We start from the raw sequence: 22728 nt of genomic DNA on the forward strand, positions 1-22728 counted from the left end.
AAGTCCTAATTCCTTTCTTAGTCTGTTGCTTCTCTTGCTTATTCTTAAATTGAATATAGTCGACGCCTAGTACATCCTGTCCTTACTTAGCAAATATCTAGATATTTGTTTTGAAAAAAGCATCAATCATCACTGATGCTGTCCTTTCCATAGTCTAAAGACCAGTTCTGCTGACAACACAATCATGTAAGCAATTCCTGCTCATTTCCTTCTGAGCCAACATTATCCACAGACTGTAGCTATAGCAGCTGCGTATCTTCCCTGGCACAGAGTGATTTAGGGTGGAGAGCAGATTCTTTCCCCTTCAAATCACTTCAAAAAATTCTTGGCAGAAAGCCAGCTGATTTGTTTTGTTCAAGTAGGGAGGTTTGATTTATCAGTACAGAAAAAGTATTCATGCACTGCTGAATTGTATGAATCCAGTGTGTGTCCCAGACCAGTTGACTTTGTTATTCTTCTGCTCACAACAAATGTTTTTAATGCAATTACTAAACAGTACAGAAAAATGCAAATTTGAGAGAATGTGGCCCTATTACTTTCTTCATTGCAGTTTGTGAAATAGTTTGTGGTACAACTTGCGATATAGGTGTGAACTGGAAAGCATCGGTCACAGATTAGACTGGGAAATACAAACCAAGAAATGCAAAATAACAAAAGCAGTGCAAGGAAGCAACTACACAGGCCAAAATGAAATTGCAATCCACAAATCTTACAGTTCATTTTCTTTTTTCTTTTTTTATTCTTGCTTCTGAATTACTAGATCTACTAAACAAAGAAGCCTCAATATAGAAATAAGATTTGTATTATATTTTTATACACTTACTTCTTTTTAGTCAATTTTTCTAAATTCCTACAAAATTATTTCTAAGGGAAACTCTTTGAAGGTATTTTGAAAAGTAGTAATGTAAGGTTCTCTGTGATTCACAATAAAGCAAAATATTAAAAATCTTCTGAATTCTCTGTTAAATCAGTATGGGATGTTCTGGGATATAACCCTTTGGTTACGTTTACATTTAAGAAGTATGGTTTTAGCTATAAAAATGGTAAAGTTTTCTATTTCTCATGTATGAATGCATATGCACATGTATATATTAGAGAGAGAGAGAGAGATTATATCTCAGTTCTTAAAACCATGATGCCTGAATGTTTTCCATAATTCTGAGGTGTTGACATCAGATATATTTTATTTTTCTGTCTACTCGGCAGGAAATGGATTTTATTTCTGTATCGTATTACTGGAAGCATAGTCAGCTGAAGACTGAGATTTGCTGTTGTGCAGCCTGAAACTAAGGATTCATGCAGAAAATCAAGGTATGGCCTGTTTCAAAGATAAAAGGACAAATTTTTTGAATGGAGTAGGAAGGCAGAATGTTGATATGGCTTTCAGAATCCTTCCTTTTTTCTTCAGCAGAATTAATCTTGTCCTGCTACAATCTGGCTTCAACTTTTCACTCTATTTTTAGTTACCAATCTTAGCCAGGTCCTCAAATAGCTCGGAGCTGGTGTTGTTTGTGTCTGATGTAAAACTGATACAGACTTGGCTGGTATTTTCATTCATGTTTCATAATCTTCCCTAGTGCATACATGAAGATAGTGTCTCTGGTGTGCTGGGAGGAGATATTTGTATTGCTGTGGAGTAGATCAGACACTCATTGTTTGACACTTACAGTGCTCTTCATGTGACCATAAAGGAATAAGTGAAAATATTTTCATGAAAATGAAGTTAGTTGTTTACATTTAGCTGCACAGAGGTATCACAGTTAGAAAGGTTCAGGAAGCTCTTTCTTGAGATTCCTTAAGGGGAATCTCAGGGTAACCCTAAAGTTTCTCTCATATTTATGTATTAAGTCTATCATACAATCTTGTATGCCATGAAGAAGACCATAAGTGTGAGATAGAAGTAGTGGTTTAGTTGGCCCTTTGAGAAAACCATTAATTCAAAATTAAGCCATTAATCAATTAATTAATCAAACATCATTGATATAAAGCTTGCTTCCACAAAAGAGAAAGAATATGTATGTAAGACCTTGCAGGGAGTTTGTACTGATCTATTAAATTAAAATGGGCACAGTGGGGAACAAATCTACCAGCAAAAACTATGAATAAGCCCCTTAATATTTCCTTATAAAGTACTCATATCTCTAATTGCATTACTTTTTCTTACACCGCTGTATATAATGAGCATCATTAATACAGTTTAAAAGTTAAGTTATGATGAGTTAACTTTTGAAATAAGATTTTTCTTTTATATGAAATAATGCATCTTTTCAGGCATTGTAGGGTTATAAATTCTCAGATTTAGAAAATTGGAATGTAGTTGTTAATTTTGGTTCTGTGTCTCTGAGAAATGCATTCAGCAATCCATACAATATTCCTGCATTCTTGTTCCTTTAACTTTACATAGGCATAAAATACTCCAAAATGAAACTGGTTGTTGAATGCAAGCACATTCAGCTTTACCTGTGGAAAAGATGAAACAAGTGTTATGATAAAATATTAAAGAAGGCAAATGTGACTTTTATATGGTAGCTTTTATGATCAAGATTTCTATGTAACTTTGCAACCATGACTATTTAGGAGTCTCTTGACTATAAATATAATTGAAATGTCATCTGTGCATTAATTTTGATAATAGACTACAGCAACATTACAGGTAAGTAAAGGACAGTGGTGAAACACCTTCAGTAGACTATTCAAAAGAAATTTGATTAAGTGGTTTATATGAGATGGCTTTTGGATAGGCTATCAGGGTTGACAGTTCTATAACTAGTCTTCAGAAGAATGTCCTGGGATTTCTTTTATTTAAAAAGGTAAATCCTTCTATTTTGATTCAGCCAAATGTTGACAGCCATAGAAATACTGTGTTCTTGAATACAAAGCTGAATAATGCCATTTAGTAGAATCAAAAGCCTAGTATCTCATTCTTGTTTTAAATGTTATTCCAGGTGGGTAACTTTCATTTTGATATTTTAAGGTTAAAAGCTCTTACCTCATGTTCAAAAAATGCATCTTCCAGTGTCTTTTCTCCAGTGCCACTCCCTACACCTTCAAACACAGCCTTGTATTCCTAAAAGCATAGACAACCACCCAATGGAAATGAGGTACTTTTGCATTCTGTGCAGCACAGATACCTTACATTATTAATTAATCTACGTTAAGTAATCTTTCTGTATAGAAGAACTCATGTATAGATTACAGTTCTATATAAATCAAAAGCATATAGTCAGCAAAAGAAAGAAAAATCACATTTGTTGTTGTATTTCTTACCATCATTTCCTACAACTTAAAGTAATTTATTGAAGGCACTAAGAGACTTATTGTAGAATGACACATGACCTTTCACTCCTTTGGACAGAGAGCACTGAACTTCTTGTACAAACAGTATCCATCAGAGCCAGCACTGTAAATGGAGCCAAAACCCTGAACTCTGATCCTCACATGGCTGCTCATTTTCTTTCCACTAGTCAGCTGGATTTGCTTTATCTGTGTTAATATTGTGTCTAAATCCATTAGTCTGATATATCATCCTGGAATATTCTGCGCAGATATATTTTACTTCATTTCTTACGTGTTACATTTCTGTGTAATTTGGTTCTCTGTGTATTTGTTTTGTTTTTCCGATAAAGTAGCAGTGCAGTATAGGTCTAGTACAATGGTTCCCAAATTCATCTAAATATCCCACCATCACTTGAATAGACTTTCTCTGTACCACATTGGCATGGTGGTACATGTTTCTAACATTCTGCTTATGCACAGGAACAGATGTGCATCTCCAGCTTTGTTTCTTCTGTGGAAAAAAGCAGTAGATCAGCCATAATTTTGTTTTGTGTACCTACTTGGAGGTAGCTTAAATACTATAGCTAGTCAGACTACCACAGTTAATTCATAGAGCAAGTGTTGCAGATTGATTCATCTTTAATAACAGCACTAGTCGCATCAATATTAACAACTTCATCTACTTCTTCAGTTCAATCAGTGATTTAGAGAAAACTTTTCAGAAGGGCATTTTTACGGTACAGTAGCAATAAATCAGGTCTGCACTCATCTGTGACATGAATTGTTTGGTCAGCTCATTTTAAAATGACTTATGCTTTTGCTCCAAAATCTTGGAGGCAGCAGCTGTGAAGTGAAACTCAATTTCGGGAGGGTTAATGGAGTAGGAAGGGGTTTGTTTACTAGAACGTGATTTGGCCTTATTTAAACATCACTATAAGAGGAACTTTATATCGCACTAAGGTAATAATATGTCTTCATATCAAAGGCCTTTGATTCCATATACATCTTCATGGGTTCTCTTGTATCTTTGCTGATTTGTTTCTCTCTCAAAAATGCTTTTAACTTATGTGAACACTCTAAAATTTTGCTGACATCAAAAGATGTTAAGTATTTGTATCTTGGCTTTTTCTTTTAAGAAATTAGATTACATACGGCATAGTAATCTGCAACACACTTCACTTGCTCGTAGTCATCTGCATTGGCCAACAGGTGTAAGCCTTCTGGATACAGTTTTCCACAGGTTGGATACAGCTTCTCTCGGTCATCTTTACTCAGCTCAGTGCCAAATGAATTAATGGTGATGATAAAGGCACGTCTGTCTGCCTCAAACTTAATATGCAAAACAAAGAATAAAGAGGTGTTATTAGAGATCTCATTCTAAATTAAGCTGGGGATATGGGTTTTTTTCAGTAAGCTAAACTATGGAAACTTAAAAAAAGTGGACTTCAGAGCATTAGAAACATACCTTATTTTAAAAATTGTAAATCCTTATTTGCAAATACTTGTTAAATTTTAACTAGAAAATCAAACAGTGTTTTGCAAGCACAGCTGTTATTCTGTGATTTTTGTACTGAAAATATCACCTCTGCTACTTCCTCATTTCCCTACTTAGTTACGTGGAGGTTGACAACAAAAATCTCGCACACCCTTCTGAAGTTATGAAATAATACTCTTATAAATAATAATAATAATACAGGAAAGGACCAAGAATCATTAATACTGTTCTGGGGTAACTCAGAGTGCTGTTGAGAGTAAAGATTGAATGTAAATTCTGGAAAAAACAAAACAGTTTCTGAATGCACATATTTAAAATGATAATTTAATAAGGTGGAGGGGGCTGTTTACTTGCCAAGATAAAGTTTTCAAGTTTCAAGTAACAGTTAATTTTTAACGCATGGAATCAAAGGCTGTATTTCTTCTGCCAGTTTTAGATGCCAGTAGTATCTGTATTTTCCCCTGCAGCAGTAGACTGAAAGTCATTCTAATGTCTAGATCTCAGGTTGTTCTTTTGTACAAGGCAAAATTTAACTTGCAATTCTTACAGTATGAATTAAAAATGTAATGGTACATAAAAATAATCTTACTCAATTCTGTCTGATTTAAATGTGTTTTTCTGTCTTGAGATCTGAATTGACTATGTTTTTATTTCTTTCCTTTATTACTTACTTTCATGTTGTAAGAACAGCAGAGCCCTTGCTAATTGCAGGGATTATGCAGGAAAATCTTTCAAGTGAAGCATACACAGTATACACATGCTTTAGGCAGCTTGTGAAATTTCTTATGCTGTGAATGAATTTTTGAACTTTTAGGCAGAAAAGTACTCTTTTCTGTTGAATAAGACTGCAGTTGCAACACAGTTCTGCAACTTTAGCAGTTAAGCATATACTCATAGATCCTACTCCTGTGTACTGGAACACACTGTAACAGGGACCCAGCTGCCCTTTGGCACTGACTTCAGAGTAAGGAAAATGAGTAAACAATAGAGAAATAATGAGAAGAAAATAAGTGTGCTTGAAAAGATTTCTAGCTAATGAGTAACAGGGCCAAATTTCACTTGCCTTATTAAGATGAACAGGCATATCAGCCCAAGTGAAACTGTTTTGGAAAGGCAAGTGCTTTGTTTTTTTAATTTCTTAAAGCCATATAGAATCTAGCTGTTAGATTTGTAATATTTTGTTGGAAAAAAAGCATGCTCAGATGCAATTGCAACTAATGCTAGCAGGTTTGGGGTGTACTTCTGGTGGCTCCCAGTTTGAGAAAATGTGCAGGAACAATCCCATCCATACAGACCTTTCAATTCATCAAATTATTGGCACATGACATTCTCCATAGTGGGTAAGGCCATGAGGCAGTTACTTGGTGACTTAGGCCATTTGATTGCTGCAGGTAGAGGTGGAGTCATAGGATGACCATTTCTTAAGTGCTTTAATTTCCATATGGGAAATTGAAGTAGCATGTCTCCTACTTGAGAATTAGCATGGGGCCCTAATAACAGGCACAGCACTAGCTGCAGTGCAGTCCTGCAGTTTCTTGACAGATTCAGGGTTAAACATGCAACATTTGTTGTCCATGGTGGAAGAGAGATCGTCAGTACTTATGTGGAAGGTTGGCACTGTTACTGGTGGTCAAGGAGTTGGGGAGCTAAATACCTCAGCCTCATTCTGGTAGGGTCAGGTTGGTAGTCTTACATATAAGATTACAGAATAAATAGCAAGTATTCCTTTGACTAGTTAAACTTTGGCTTTTTGTGAATTCAGCTATTATCAATCTGCTCTATGTATGTCTTCAGATTATTAAACTGTTACAGAAAACAAAATCTTCTACAGAAAAGTTTATCCTCCTAGCTGGTTGACATTAGATAGGGATTTTAAAGAAGCTTATCATAGACCAAACTGTTACCACTGGTATAAAGAGAGTTTTACAACATGCTTAAACTGATGTTGGTAAGTAATCTGCTCTCAGCATGAATGTCTAGCTAAAAATGAACTTTCTGAAAAATACGAATCAACTGTGGGAAATGTCTTTACCTCTGCCAGCCAATCTCTTGATTTTTATTTTTCAGAAAAGAGTAGTCAAAATACTTAATTTCTGGTCAATTTAACTTGATTAAGAATGTTTTCTTTAGAACATAAACTGAAACTTTATGAGCTGGTTAAATAAAATATGAAATTGCAATCCCTTTTAGGACATTGTTTCGTAAGATGTAATTTAGGCTCATTCTTTTTTCAGGGGGGAGCTCGCAGGGTTATTATCTCTCTCCTATAATACAAACTTCAGTGGAATGTCATCAGAATTTTGTTCCATTTCCAGGATGTAAGTTTTGCTTATCCAGAAAAAAAGACTCCTGGAAGCAAATGGGTGATCTGACTCTCAAACTCAACACAGAATTGTGATAAACCACTTAAAAAAAAAAAAACGGAGCTGAATGCTGAGAACTCAATTTTAGGAGTTTCTGCATCTTTTATTACAGTAACAGATACAAAAATATTCACTATGCTGCAGATATGCTTTGGGGAGGGGGACGTTAGGAATTTGGTATGTCATGGAAAAAATAAATATTAAAGTTTTCTGAGTTGAGACAAAAATAAAACACGCAATGTTGGACTTTTCTGTATGACACTAGTTCCAAAGGTCACTCAACTCTAACTTCAACCATCAATTTTAATAGGAGAGTGAACAAACATAATAGTGCCATGAAGCTTAAAGATTATTGATTACTAAATATACAGTAATGCCAGACCTTAGCTATCCCAAATTTATTTTTGAGCTAGGAGGTATAAGAATAATCCACTTTTTAAATTTGTCTACATAATACAGAAAAATGTTAAGGGGCAACAATTTGAGATTAGTGAACCATTTATTCTGTTCCGCTCTCTGTTACAGAAAAATATTACCTGAGAATAACTTCTCCCTGGTAATAGATTAGCTGCTTCTCTAGTCAAGAGGTAAAAGTCATCCTAGAATAAAGTCTTCATTACATCTTAGAAAAACAGTTATTATTCAGAGGAGAAGCAAACATTTGACAGATATGTTTGCAAATGGAGAGAGAAGGAACAGGAAAAACAAAGTAACCTAATTATGAAAACACTGAGGAGTACTTTCATGGACAAAGACTGAATTTTTCTTACCTCAAGAATAGGTCTCATTATTTCTGCCGTAGTACCACCTTGTTTTTCACAAAACTTATAAAACGCCTCAAGATAAGACTACATGAAAGAAGAAGAGAAATATTTTAAATGCTACTTAAGACCTGGACTAGCACAGCACATAGTCATGAACCTAATTTTTAAATACTTCCATTAACTTTGATAATTCTACCTATGAATTTAAATTCAAATATGTACTTAATTACTTTGTTGGATTGAGAGTTGAAATACTAAAATGCAAATGTCTTGTTATTACAATATGGGTTCAAATGTTTTCAAAAATTGTTATAGGACAAATGTTTTCTTTGCTCTCTAAAGAAGGAACTTCTTGAGCTTCATTGAGCTTCCACTGCATAATAAGCAGATGGCTGAAGGAAACTCTACATTTATAGTGTGGAGGAGGGGATTTGGGAATATGCCACGGCTGTTGGGCCAGCACTATGAGGATACACAAGCTAATCCCTATTGCTCTACCCTAAACCCTGGATTAGGACAGAACAGCGGACAAAGCTTCTGTAATACTGGTCTGCGGAGCCTTCTGGTCTATTAAAGATTCTGGCCTTCACAACCATTTCAAAATACCTGTGCAGGAAGGACCCTAAATATCTCAGAGATGCTGTTCCCCCTGCCTCTCTATCCCCCAAAACACTGTTTTAGGTAACATTTATGTTATAAAAATGCACTTGCTACAACTTCACACAGTCTTGTTAAAAGAAGCTGTCACTAGCTCTGCAATTTTTAAGTAGAGACATCTCAAGGGGGATTGTCTGCATGGGATTATGCATTAGGTTCTGTATAGTGCTATCTGATAGTAGATCTGAAACATAATTGATCTCATTGACAGCTGAAGCAGAGGAGAAAGCATATATTAATAATTTAGAAGTGTTTGCAGAATAATCCCCCGATACTTAGAAGAGTGAGAAGAAAAAAAAAAAATAGATTTAATAAGTGTAATTGTATGGTCATCCACACAGGATATAAGAATCAAATCTGTATTTTATCAAATGGCAAAAGAGTGTCTAATTTAGTAGTACTGCGGAAGAATTAAAATACTTGGGCATAACTGATGTCATTTTGAATGAGAGGAAGGAGCAGAATATTTAAGAATCTAATATTGGCTTGGGAATTTATAAATACCATTTGTAAGACAAACAGAAGAATTTTTTTCTTTCTCCCTAGTGCAATCAGATCACTTTAAGAATACTTCCTGCAGTCTGGGGCATCCACTGTGAAAGAAAGATAACAAAGCATTTGGAGACAATGTGCCAGGAGGAACCACTAACAGAATGAAATACGTATAGCCTTTAAAGAGACCATTCTAAGAGTATTGACCTGTGTGCTAATATTTGTAAAGTACTTTGAAAATGCAAGGCACATGTTAGATGCCTATCCTTACAGCAGTGTGCTGTAGCAATGCTGAAGATAATTTAAAAAGGAAGAAAATTATACAAAACCCTTACGTGAAAAAAGAGTTAGCTAGACTCAAAACAGTTAGACCTTTTCAAATCACATCTACTTTTATAAATAAAAATAAATATTGGCCAAAAGCCTGTCTAGGCTTACTTAGGAGCTAACAGTTCTGTGGCATTTGGTGGATAACTGAGTTATTCATAAACAAATGGATCTGGATATTAGCCTGACATCTAAAGCATTTTCATTAATGAGATATTAAATTAGAATTTGGATGCAGACCTAAAATTTGAAAACTCTCCAAACAGTAGAGTAGAAATGAAAGGAGCTGGATTTGATTCCTGGACTTGTCATCAACCAAGTGACCTTAGACAGCTTGCTGTATCTCACCATGCTTCTGTTTCCCCATCCATAAAACAAGGATAATGATACTGACCTTCTTTTCTGAGACACTTTGAAAAAACCCAAGTATTACCATTATGTTACGAGAACTTGCCTTGTACAGTTTGTTGCGCATTATTTCAATGTTCATTTCATCCAGGTCATTTTCAGACAAGCAGTCTTGAAAGAAAGCAGCTGAAAGCAGAGTTTATTATATTGCAGTATAAATCGACATGCTGGTAATATGCATCTCTTGTCTATTGCCATTCACCAGTGTGTGAGCAAGGGTCTGAGGTTTCTGTTGTACAAGAAAGAGTGATATAACAGAGAGGAAGAGAAATCCTCTTGATTTTCCTCTTATCCTCCTATCCCTCCTTTTTAATGAGAATCTGCTGTGAGGGGAATCAATCAGTGTTGCAGCCAGAGTCCACATCTCCAGAGACAATCAGATGGGAAATGCTAATGAAAGCCCTAATCTTCTCTGAAGTATATGATTTGGGCATTAGGGAGATTTTCTAGTGAGGAACATGAAAGATAATTTTTGTCTTAAATCATGCAGGTATTCCACAATTGTTACGGAGAATCCTCTTTCCTATTTTCCCTCTTCCTCTTTGGGTATGTCTGTAGTGGGGGAAAGACAACAGGTTGCAGCTAGTAAGGGGCACAAGCTTTGACCTTGACATGTGCTTCCAGGTCCTCTGCAGAATGGGCTAAAGAGCATGCTTTTGAACAGGGATGCAGAAGATGAAGTTCATTTGTGCAGCTGGACTGCTTAAAAATACTGTATTCATAACTGACAGAAGTATGCCAATCCCTCACTATTCCTAAGCTATGCCAGTGGGGCAGACCAGTGCTGGCTGACCGAGGGTGTTGTCTCAGACAGTGGCAATAGGAGATGCTATTTAGAGAGGGTGTGTGAGCCTGGCCATGTTTTATGGTCTTTTCCCTTCCTACTCTTCCAGCATTCAGTTTTTGGATTAAAAATATTAGAGGACATAGCCCTAACAGTTCCCTTTAGTATCTGTTCGTAGCAACATTGACCGTGAATTTGTCCCATCTTTTTAAAAATCTGATACTATTCTCTGCTTTTACAAACTTGTTTAGCAAAAAGATTTCCAGAAATTTACTACCAGCTGTGTAAAAAGAGTGTTTCATTTTACGTGTTTTAAAACTAGTTTTCTGCTGGGATTTGGTCTTCTAAAGGATTTGGTAAGCAACAGTTCATAGCTCACCATGGACAAACCACTGCCCTCAGGACTTTGCAAACGCTGTCCATATCTCTCTTCAGCCTTGTCCTCTCCATACTGGAGTCCAGCCTTTTTGGTCTATCTGCACGCGGCAGGGCTACCCCCTTGTTCGTTTTAGCTGTCCTGCTCTGTACTTTCTCTGATTTCAATGTCGATGCCCAGGTGCTGGCAGGGAGGGCTGCAGGGCGGCCTCTGTGAGGGGAGGCCAGGGCTGCCCTGTGCCGGACACAGCCGGTTCCAGCCGGGTGACCCACCGCTGGGCATGGCTAAGCCCATCAGCCAAGCTGGTGGCTCCTCTGGGAAAATGTGTTTAAGAAAGGGCAAAACCCACAGGATGTAGGGAGGAGGAGGGAACAGCAGAGGGAACACCAAGGTCAGAGGAGGAGGAGGAGTTGCTCCATGGATCCCGGAGCAGGTGCTCCCTGGGGAGGACCTGTGCTGGAGCAGAGGATAAGTGTGAGGAGGAAGGAGCAGCAGAGAGAAACTGCCACGTACTGAGTGTAGACTCCCCCCAGCTCCTTGTGCCGCTCATTGCCTCTCCGAAGAGAGTGAGTGTAACCTGTGGTGATAACAAGGGGGCAAAGGAGAGGAGCCTGGAGAGAAGGAGTGGCAAAGGGGGGAGAAAAGGTGCTTTCCCTAAGCATGTAAATGTTTCTTTCTTTTCTGTTTCCTAATGCCTGGATCAATAATTAATTATATATGTATTGATCAACAATAAATCAAGTTCATTTTCCCCAAGTTGAGTCTGTTTTGCCTGCAACAGTACTTCGTAGGTGATCTCAACCCATGAGCTCCTTTTTTCCCCTGTTTTCTTGCCACATTGTGCTGGGGGCAGGGGGCAAGCGAGCGGCTGGGTGGGAGTTTGGTTTCTGTCTGGAGCCAACCCACCATGCCTTCTTGAGAAGCAGAACCCAAAACCAATCGCAGTACTCAAGATGAGGACACACAGTGGTTTCATATATGTTCAAGTACATCCAGTTCCATCTTATTCTCAGTAGCCTTTCCAGCGCTGCCCCACAGCCTGTTAGTTCTTGTTCGTGTCAGCTGCTGCAGCGCATTGAGCAGGGTTTCATCTCAATTTCAGAACGCAACATTCCCAACCCTCACTCTGTTTTGATTTTAGATTTAATTCTTCAAAATAGGGATTTTCTTTGTGTTTGAATCATGCCCAAATCCCAAGAGGGAATCTAGGTGCTGCCACAACATCTAATATTTATTAGTAACTGTCTGCTTCTTGATCCTTAGTGAGGGATAGGCAAGACTTCATCTTAGATTTTTTAATTATAGATGCAGGTGTTGAAATAAAAATCTAGATGCTCTAAATCAGTGGCTACTTTGGATATAAAAGATACCTGTTACGCTTCTTGAGTAGCCTGTTTTCTTTATGTCTGCTACCCAAGGTTGATGTAGAAGGTGTTAATAAATGTCGCTAGGAAACGTCCTGAACACCATTTCAGAAGTACTTGATCCACACTTCATGTTTTGTGTTACCAAAACACAGCATATCCAGTGGAAGACATGCTACTCCATCTGAGATATGCTTAAGATTACAGGATGAGTAGTTTCAAGAAGCAAATAACAAATAATTTAGTGTTCCTACCTAATGGCGTGTCAACCAAAATTGCATTGAACAGCTCAGTGGGGTTTGAGGCAATGCTGACTGCTTCCATTTGCTCAAAGCTCCCCAGTGGATGGCACTTGGGAACAAGTTCAGCTATGGGCCGCTGACGTAATGTGCCAGTTATTAAAAGAATTACGTTGTCAATCATATAGCTGTATCTGTATTTGAAAGAAAAAGAAATTTATCTCTATAATGAATTTTAATTTGAAAAAATACAAACCCAAGATTTTTGAAAATTAGTAATAATACTAAAGTCAGAAATGACCACAGTACTTGCAGGTTTGTACGTTCACTCTGTATCAATGTCTCATCAAAAAACAAACAGAAGTTTTTAAGTAGCAAGTAGGTAACACAGTACTAGTTTTAAACCCCATGACTGACTTGGATAAGAGAGACTTTTAAAGAAGGGGAAACTAAAATATTAATATAATAAGCATAACAGCTGTGAAATGTAGATTTGCTATAACAAGTGACAATGAGTGTTATCAAAAAGTAAATCACCTGAGCTAGCAGCTTCTTTAGTTTGGGATTTTGTTATTTCATGCAGACCATCTGGACCGAGAAGAAGTGCGTGGGAATGTCAGCACTAAAATTGCAGAGTTCATGCAGATGGACCATTCTTAGGGCTTTCATCTCACTCAGCTTTAAACATCTTTCCATGAGGAAACTAAGAACAGGTTCTCACAGATTTCTTCTTTATCGCTAAAAGTTTTCAGTTGAAGGTTTCTATCAGTTTCTTACTAGTTTTACTGTCAGAGAGGCTGATAAGAGTTTTGTCAGTGACGTGGAAATGGGAAAGCTATTCCCTTGGGATGCTTATAACAAGGATGCCAGTCTTCAGCTTGCACTGTTGATTCAGAACATAGCTAGAGACATATAGGGATTAATATGATCTCACACAAAATCTGTGAGGGGGCTTGAGGATCTGGTGAAATGTAGTTCAACGATTTAATAATTGTGTTAAATATCTTGAACTAGTATCTCCATTATTAAAAAAACAACAGTGTGCAAAGTTTGTGCATACACGTGTACACGGGTATGTCAGTGTGAGAAAAGCCCTGCCATAATTTTCATATTTTCACTTTCATTTCCCTGAAGCAAAATGTAAACATTGTATGCCTACAGGTCACAGCTGTTCTAGGGCAGTCTTTAAGATCCTGTTGATGTATTAGCCTAAAACTGGTCAACTACACTTGACCCCCCCCCAAAAAAAAGATACTTAATTTTTTTGTTATGATAAAAATACTCCTTGAAAGTAAGCTGAACAGTCTAGTGTTCTTGTTATAATATATTAAAAAGATAATATCAAGGGGAGTAAACAGTTAGGTAAAATATCCTGCTGACATTTCACTAATCCATGTTGTTATTCTGTTATAAAGCAGATCCCTGTTCTTAAAGTTGTTTAAGCCATTCGTTTACAAGTTTGATCTGTTTATGATTGTATTGAGATCAGAACTTTCTCTTCACCTGGCATCAAACAGCACTTGTACTTTTAAAAAAAAGCTACTTAGGTCTAAGTATCTTGCAATACGCAACATAAAGTCCTTCTGGTTTTAATGTTCAAATGGTGTAAAAAGTATGGTAGGTGTGTGATGTGTTGTCTTTTCCCCCTTTAAAAAGAGTCTAGAACTTGCCACATGCCTAGGAATTAAATCACTGCCCTGTACATCATGAAATTGCTAATCTTGCATGAGTCACCCCCACAAACTTAAGTTTTGCAAGTTCTCTGACTTAAATGATGTTTGGAAATGGTAACTATTTTCCTCAATCTCTACCACTCCTCCTGCCACTGTACACAGAAAAAAATCTGCTTGTGTTCTTTAAAATAAGTAGTTGCAAAGACAACAGATCCTCATATATATATATTTTCAGAACTTATATTAGCAAATAAAGTATGTAAATGTTGCAGTATCAAAGTAATTTTTCTATTTTTGAAACCCAATAGAAATTCCAGTACAATGCATTTACACTGTTTTAACTTGTAACTGTGCTTTTTTTTGAGTCTGTGTGGTAAGCTACGTGCTAATATTACTTACGTGATAAAATTCAGAAAAGTGGCAAGGGGTTCAAAGGCATGGTTTCTAAAGTAATGAAATTCCGTGAGTAGTTTTGCTTTCAGTTTATCATCGATGGTGGAAATAGTGAGAGGGCCAGTTTCATTAGCCAAGAAGTTGCCATAGTCTGTAGTCTGTAGATGTAACTTCAGATCTGGAATTTGATTCAGGGAAGATCATGAGAAGAAACTGTCATTATATTGTCTACAAACCAAATAAAAAAACATTTAAAATATTAATTTCTAATATTGTATTTTCATATTAAGTGTCTGATCATACTCTATTGAAAAGTTTTTGACATAGATTTAATATAGAGTAAATGCATAATTAATGCAAATTTGTACTGCCTTCTACGAGTAAGACTTGCTACATGGCACAGGAAAGTGCAAATAATTTATGCCTTTGTCAGAAGTTTCACCAGCAGCTTTCATTTCCAGCCACACCAGGCACAGTGTTAGTTACTGCTGTCCCTAGCCCCTTCCCAATCAGGTTTTGATTTCACTGATTTGCACCATTATATCTCAGTTGTTTTGTCTCCTGCACTCCTATGGTCTGTTATGCATCAATAGGAATCATCCTTTAACTTTGTTAAGATCTTAATTTTTCATATGAAGCATTTAAATCTCAGGTAAGACTATAATCTTATGTTATCAGGCTGCCTGAAGAAGAGGAGAGAACACATCTTGCCTGGCTCAGATTCTGGGCTCCAAATGGCTTTGCAGTGGAGCACTTGAAAGGGCAGAGCTAGACTCTCTTAGCATTTCTGGTTTTGCTTTGTCTGATTTATGGCTGTGACTACCAGAACCTAAGAAGCTGTTCCAGAAACCTGGGTTATCGTGACATATTCTGTCTGAGCTCCCGACCCTGGTAACTGAGGAAAATGAGTTGATTAGACAACAAAGTTGAAAGAAGCTTTAGTAATATCAAAGAATTCCTTTCACAAATTTCCTCTGCTAGCCATTTCCCACCATGAGGCAAAAGTAAGAATTTGAATCAGTTCTTAGTGTTCAAAGCAATCTAACATTTCCTTCTAGAAAAGCTCCTGCTATATTGCATAACTATGTTCAAATGCTATATTAAAACTACCGTAAATTATAGATTGGGATAATGTTATATGGTTTGGACATTCATAATGATTAGATTTCCAGATAAAATTTGAAGTGATACTTAGGGAAAAGGACAGCAAGACTCCCACTGACTGAAATAAGGGTGTACCTGTAAGGGAAGTTAATATGCAATTAGCAAGGTGTGCATTTATCAGTATAGTAGCTATCCTTTCCTATTTCCCCATGTGTATCCTTTCTTAGTATGCATTAAGGTTGCCTACACTGAGACTTAAAGCAAAAGAACTAGCACATTGCGAATTCAAACTCCTACGCCTAGCACTCTAGCTTACTGAGATAGATAACCCTCAGAGTTTTCTATGCATGTTGGCTGCCATTCGAGCTCATTTTAGCAATTACAGAAACAGAATAGTTTGGGTTGGAAGGCACCTTTAAAGGTCATCTAGTCTAACCCCCCTGCAATGAGCAGGGACATTTTCAACTAGATCAGGTTGCTCAGAGTCCCATCCAACCTGACCTTGAATGTTTCCAACCTCTCTGGGCAACCTGTTCCAGTGTTCCACCACCTTCATCATAAAAAATTTCTTCCTTATATCTAGTCTGAATCCACCCTTTTTTAGTTTAAAACCATTACCTCTTGTCCTATCACAGCAGGCCCTACTAAAAAGTCTGTCCCCGTCTTTCTTATGAGCCCCCTTTAAGTACTCAAAGGCCACAATAAGGTCTCCCCAGAGCCTTCTCTTCTCCAGCCTAAACAACCCCAACTCTCTCAGCCTTTCCTCATAGGAGAGGTGTTCCATCCCTCTGATGATTTTTGTGGCCCTCCTCTGGACCCGCTCCAACAGGTCCATGTCTTTCCTGTACTGAGGACTCCAGAGCTGGATGCAGTACTCCAGGTGCGGTCTCACCAGAGCAGAGGGGCAGAATCACCTCCCTCGACCGGCTGGCCATGCTTCTTTTGATGCAGTCCAGGATACAGTTGGCTTTCTGGGCTGTGAGCGCACATTGTCAGCTCATGTCCTGCTTTTCATCCACCAGTACCCCCAAGTCCTCCAGAGGGCTGGTCTCAATCCCTTCATCCCCCAGCCTGTACTGATACTGGGGGTTGCCCCAACCCATATGCAGGACCTTGCACTTGGCCTTGCTGAACCTTATGAGGTTCACATGGGCCCACTTCTCGAGCTTGTCCAGGTCCCTCTGAATGGCATCCTGTTCCTCAGGTGTGCCAACCACACCACTCAGCTTGGTGGTGTCTGCAAACTTGCTGAGGGTGTGCTCAATCCCACTGTCTATGTCGTTGATGAAGATATTAAACAGTACTAGTCCCAGTACAGACTCCTGAGGGACACCACTTGTCACTGATCTCCATCTGGACATTGACCACTACTTTCTGGATGTGACCATCCAGCCAATTCCTTGTCCACAGAATGGTCCATCCATCAAGTCCATATCAGATCACATCAACACACTATTGGATAGGATGGCCTTACTCAGCTAGCACTCTGGAACTGTTAGCATTTCTCCAGATCTTCCTGCAATAGACTGAACTTATGCTACCAGTCTAAACTAATTGCTTCTTAAAATTATGTAGGTGATCACAAAACTGTTGACAAAAGAAGGCAGAGGTAATTGGTCTTTCAATGGTCAGAGCCAGATACTAGGAAATAGTCATAGTTTCAGTACAGGCTTCCATGTAGGAAGAAAGAGAATCCAAATATGAAAAAAGAAAACCACTCCATTCAAGAAAGAGAGAAAGGTAAGCAAGGTTAAGAGATAAATAAAAATGCAGAATTATGCACAGAAATTAGTCTAAATATGTAAGATCAACTTTTAAAAAAATCACTAATATTTCCATATCACATCTACATTTCCTGTGAAAACTGATCATTTTTACTTTCTCTTTTTATTGCAAAGAAGGTAAAAATACTTGGCATATGGTGGGATTAGATAATACTACCTCATTACATGCAGAGAGCTGAATTCCAGCTTTCCTCAATTCCTTTTCAGGTGAACCACTGATATCTACCTTGATATCACTACCTCACACTCTGTAAATGCATTTCAAACACAGTGGTTTTCAGGGGTTTAATACCTAAAGCAGACTGCAAAACCCAAATATCACCCCAAGTACTGAGCATTCTGAAGTGTGTTTAACGTCATCATGAGATGAACAGAAACGAAAACCACTGATTAAGAGTAGTTTAATAAGACTCTGTTACCTTCCTCAGGTTTCTGATTGACTGAGTGGTTTCAGAAACCATGCCCTAATGTAAGGTATGAAAAATATTAGCTATAACACATTAAATAGCCCCACCTGCCTCTCAGAAGCTATGGAGCAAATACTATGCCCAGGAATATTGGATTTATGATCCTGTCAGGTCCACAGCCTGCTTTATAGAAGTATTTCTTCTAAATGATTTAATAAATGCCAACATGCATACTGTATGTAAGGAATAATATTTAACCCTGTCTCATGGCCTTGGTCAAAACAATTGAGAAAGTAGTCATCCACAAGCTCCAATACCATATAATATCAGTCAGGAATGTCATAATCAGAGTTCACACCATGACAAAGTTCAGTGCAGCTCAGAGACTGCTCTGTTGGCCTTAAATTATAGTATTCTCTTTGCTGTTGGCGTAAGTAAGACCTGGGGACTAACACAGTTAACTTGTACTAGTAACATGACCTGATGATCTGGCAAGAGTAGATGGCTGAGCATTACAGGGGCCTCAGACATTCCTGTTCACCGGAACTTTTTAGTGATGGTAGCTGCTCCTTTTCTCAGGGGCTCTTGGAGACCTACACAAGACCCCAAGCTTTTTCAGCATGTCCACAAGGTCCCTAGGAAAGAAAATTCCTGTATTTCAGCTGTCAGCATTATTGCCATCCATCTGCATCATGTATTTCCTCATTCAATTATATGCAGGAAAAGCATTATGTAGGAAACGTATGACTTTAAATAATGTGATTTTAAATCACGTGATCTTACTCACAATTGAACAGCAACCAAACACAACAGTAAGTCTAAAGGGAATTATGCACAGAGGGAGACTAGTTTAAGACAAATGCAGTTAAGACAGGAATGATGCTGATCAGAGAGTATTGCAAGAACTTGAACAAAGTGTTAACCTGGTCTCTCCCCATCAAGCACATGGTGTCTTGTCTGACTCCTCACTTCGCTAGGCAACTACCCCCAGTTTTCAGTTACACTGTTATTTCAGCCGCTGTGTGCTGGTGTGTCCTGGCTCTGGCAAGTTAAGTGAACTTATTTCAGTGATGTTCGTGGGAGCAGAGCTGGGCTGCTTGTCCTTCTGTGACCTAGTCTCCCTTCTAAAGAGCAGTAGTCTTTCCATCACACAAGGAAGCAAGGAAAGAATAAAGTGCTGAATTTTCTACTTCAAAGACTGTCAGCAGGGTTCCTCTGGGGATCCCATTCCCCGAAACAGATGACGACATAGGGCCAAACTAGTAGCATGCCGTGTTGCAGAGGTTTCAGCCAGTGTTGCAGCCCACAAGGTAGCTCCATGGAAATTATAATAATTCAAACAAGCCCAAAAGGATGTCTAAGTTAAGCTGAAGGCCTCTTCTCTCTGTGTGGCCCTGAACTGAGAGGACACAGTGATATCATTAAGTCAGTTAGCATCCTCCTTTTTTTCTTTCCCTCTCACTGTAATACTTACTCTGTGATTATCAAGCAGATGTAAAGCACTAACCTACAGGTTTTCTTGTGGTTTTTCTGTATTGACATTATGGTTTCCCCTCTAGAGATATCAAAACCACTTTAAAATTAAAAGATCTTTTTGATTCTATTTATGGGTTACTTGGGGTGGTTTTGATTTTTTTTCTGCTTGTTTGTTTTAGCATATTTATAATATTTGTAACTTAGGCCAGTTTTTGTGGTGTGGTGCTATGCCACAGAATGCAGAATAGGGTAAATTTATTACCTTTTTTTAGTTTGAAGACATGAACAGAAGGCACTATTGGACAAGCACAATAGTACTACAGTACAGATCCACATGCTGGATCTTTTAATTGGAAACAAAATACAATTTATGCATAAAGCTCCATTTTTTTACTTTACAGGTAAGGGTCTGTGGTTTTGATGCACTGTACACTTGTGGTGCAAGTTCAATATTACAGCATCCTCTATGTGCAGAGAGGTAAGTGTATTTAGCCTCATGTGCAAATTCAATACTTCTCATATTTTCATTATAAATAATACATTTGGTAGATAACTGGTGGGAATCTGTTAGCTGTCTAAAAGAAGCAGAAAAAGTTACAATGGAGAAAGAGATGTAGCTGAATAGAGAAAAAAGGGAAGTGCTGGTGGGTAGTAGAGACGTGCTTGTAGGCAGGTTGATGAAAGTTGCTGCTTCTGTTGCTGAAATAATTTGCATTCTAAAACTCAATGAACATTACAAAGAAGAAGGTTCAAAAATAAAAAAGTCACTGTTCTTTCTACTATAAATCTTACTTAGAAAAGGATTTTATTGTGCTCTGTCCATCTGTTGCATGCCCTTAATAATATTCAAGGTGTTAATGTTGAATAATATCAGAAAAGTTTGAAAACTACTTCCTGGTTGTAAAAAACTTTCTTTTAGCATGACTTAAAATTTAGATAGCTTTTCTTAACTATTCTTAACTTAACATGAACAAGTATTCTTCTGGGAAGGATGAGGGAAATCCTTTTTTCTTGTATGTTTTAAAAAATATTTAAACCTGTATATTTTCATCTTATTCAGAAGTAACCAGGATTTTATGGGGTTTTTTTTCTTCATGGAGCCTTTGATGACACCATTTATTGAGCTTCTCTGTAGAGACAAATGGAGTAAGAGCAAGGTTTAATAATTCCATCATTCTGTCCTTTGTGTCTTTTATAGATGTTTGAAGCTCTATTAGCTTTTTCTGAACTCTGTATATTCATGGAGCAGGACTTTTGACTTAAACAATTAAATACAATATCAAGAGTGTCTGTAGAGTCTTTAAGTTGCATAGATCACAAATGCTAGTACAAATAGGCTACAGAAACTGTTGATTTTGTCCAGCTGACATAAGGAATAGATTTCACTTCTCAGAGTAAGTGTATATATGTGTTCTGTGTGTCTAAACTGCCATTGTATGAAATGGAGAGCTGATAGAGCTCTCCAGCTTATCAGCTGAAGTAGGTACATGTACTTAGTTGAATAGTCTCTAGATCCCATTTGCTGTATTGACAGTCTCTTTAACTATGAGAGGAACTTTATCCTGCTGACAGGTAAATACCGATATGTATCTATTTAAATGTAGTTGTTTTAAACTGCAAGATGAATGGCAAGCAACCTTCCCAGGTTTATGTTGTTACTATATTAATAGTTTAGACAGCCTCAAAACTCCACTGTATATGGGAATCATCAGGTTCTGCACTTCTTATTTCCTCAAATCTATACTGCATACAGAAAGCAACCAATGCTTAAAACAGAGTAAGCTTATTATTTCTCCTTGTTCCTTTTTCAAATTAATCTAATATACTGCATGTTATAGAAATTATTTCAGTGTACAGTTATAGCTTTTATTTTAGAGTCAGGGAAAGAAACTTTATGTTCCTTTAGAAAGGTGATATTTTTTCGGTTGCATTTTTTTTCCTGCCAAGTGTCTAGAGGTATGTCATATGATTCTTTGTACAAGTCTGTCTTCATCAGGCTGTGACCAGTCTTGGCCACAGAAAGCTGTTTTGGAAACTAGTGTGTGTTCTCTTTTTTACTGTGGCAAAGTCACCTTGAAAAATGCCTTTTTTTTTTTTTTTTTTTTTTAAAGCTTGAGAATAGTTCAGTTTTATCTTTGTGAAGTCTAGTTTTCTCTTCCTGGTAAGTAAAATGTCCCCCACTGCCATAAAACTCATGAAGTAATAAAGTACTAAAATTATAACTTTTATAGAGAAACTCAGAGCCAAATGGTAAGCTTTTAATAAGATTTTGGGAACTATTTTATCCAGCTGAAATGATATGAAACTTCTACACTTGAACAGTTCTATAGCATGGTTAAAATCTATGAGAAAGTTACCAATCTCCATAGGAACTCTATGGATGAGATTTCCAAACCTTATCAGTAAACTAGAAAATCCCATCATCTGGATTGCTTTGCAAATCACAGTCTGTACAATCCTAGGGTAATTTCTATGGAAAGCTATTAACTTAAATATGAGAACAGTTCTTCAAAGGATGTTCAGGGTTATCTCTGGTTTTTAAGATAAGCTCTCAGTACTTCAGTCTTTTACCTTCCCTTCTTCAAAGGTCTAAGCAACAGTATTTGTTCCTAAATAAAATAAACCAGCAGACTTACCTTCTAGTGTCTCACACTGTGCTAAATTGACATAGTCCGCACTTGTCAAGATCCCAGCTTTGAACCCTCGGACCAGACCCTCCAAGTAGCCATGGTCCACATTGAAGTAAAACTCTGAGTATCCTGGCATGGAGAAAAGGAGATTTAATCTCTCTGCTGGATATTTGATGGTACTGAGTATCTGCCACCAACTCTTTTCCTCCTCTTTGGAAGGGGTGACAAATAGTCGCTGATTTCCTGCCAGCCTATGATTGTGTTCTACCAACTGGTTTCTTCCTGTTTCTTGCTCCTAGTGTAGTTCCAGTATAGTTGATGCTTACACAACAGCCAGCCAGCAAATCCAACTCCCTCCTGTCAGAGTCAGAAAACGAACCTATTATTGTTGAAAGAGAAGCCAAAAAGGAAGTATAAGATTTAACCATTCCTTACAAGAGTCCTCTGTACTGATTGGAGAATGATAAAGTATATTACAATGCTTGATAGCATTTTTGCATTTCTTAAATGTATTATAAACAGGAAGTTATCTGTGAATGCCTATTGAAAAAATATTTCTGCACTAAAATGGTGGGCTGTGGTAGAAAATAGCCTATTCAAGGAACTTAGGTGGGGTTTTAGTGTCTCTGTATACCTTTTGGTTTTGAACATTTTTGATTGCTGGAAATTTTCTGCTGCTCATCTCTATCAATAAATATATATATGAGTTACAAGAT

The 22728-nt window shown here is 37.5% G+C and overlaps 1 protein-coding gene and 1 long non-coding RNA gene across 4 annotated transcripts in view; one reads left to right on the forward strand and one right to left on the reverse strand.

Annotated features, from left to right (window-relative positions):
• The window catches only part of LOC115340684, a 57792-nt gene that overhangs the window by 5746 nt on the left and 29318 nt on the right, over positions 1-22728 (forward strand). The window contains exons 2-3 of the long non-coding RNA XR_003923128.2: positions 1207-1311; positions 19784-19860. This is a non-coding gene — a long non-coding RNA (uncharacterized LOC115340684). The remainder of the gene's footprint in view (positions 1-1206; positions 1312-19783; positions 19861-22728) is intronic.
• Positions 478-22319, reverse strand: ATP6V0D2 (ATPase H+ transporting V0 subunit d2). 3 transcript variants are annotated; one of them, XM_030012615.2, is made up of 8 exons: positions 22019-22315; positions 14618-14789; positions 12561-12739; positions 9829-9908; positions 7905-7982; positions 4429-4605; positions 2990-3067; positions 481-2460 (listed from the first exon to the last, which is right to left on the reverse strand). In XM_030012615.2, exons 1-8 carry the CDS (start codon positions 22146-22148, stop codon positions 2299-2301), a joined length of 1056 nt encoding a protein of 351 aa, XP_029868475.1. In that variant the 5' UTR covers positions 22149-22315; the 3' UTR covers positions 481-2298. The 3 variants fall into 3 exon arrangements, with proteins under 3 accessions (XP_029868477.1, XP_029868475.1, XP_029868476.1); XM_030012617.2 differs by lacking the exon at positions 4429-4605 and having other exon boundaries at positions 478-2460; positions 22019-22319; XM_030012616.2 differs by lacking the exon at positions 7905-7982 and having other exon boundaries at positions 22019-22316.

The sequence above is a fragment of the Aquila chrysaetos genome, chromosome 4, assembly GCF_900496995.4.
Source record: "Aquila chrysaetos chrysaetos chromosome 4, bAquChr1.4, whole genome shotgun sequence".
NCBI lineage: Eukaryota > Metazoa > Chordata > Aves > Accipitriformes > Accipitridae > Aquila > Aquila chrysaetos.

Coding starts and splice junctions, on each gene's coding strand:
- ATP6V0D2 (XM_030012615.2), bottom strand. CDS start 22,148: ATGCCAGGATACTCAGAGTTTTACTTCAATGTGGACCATGGCTACTTG. Junction 14,790..22,018: donor ACAGTGTGAGACACTAGAAG/GTAAGTCTGCTG, acceptor ATCAAATTCCAG/ATCTGAAGTTACATCTACAG. Junction 2,461..2,989: donor ATGCATTTTTTGAACATGAG/GTAAGAGCTTTT, acceptor TCTTTTCCACAG/GTAAAGCTGAATGTGCTTGC.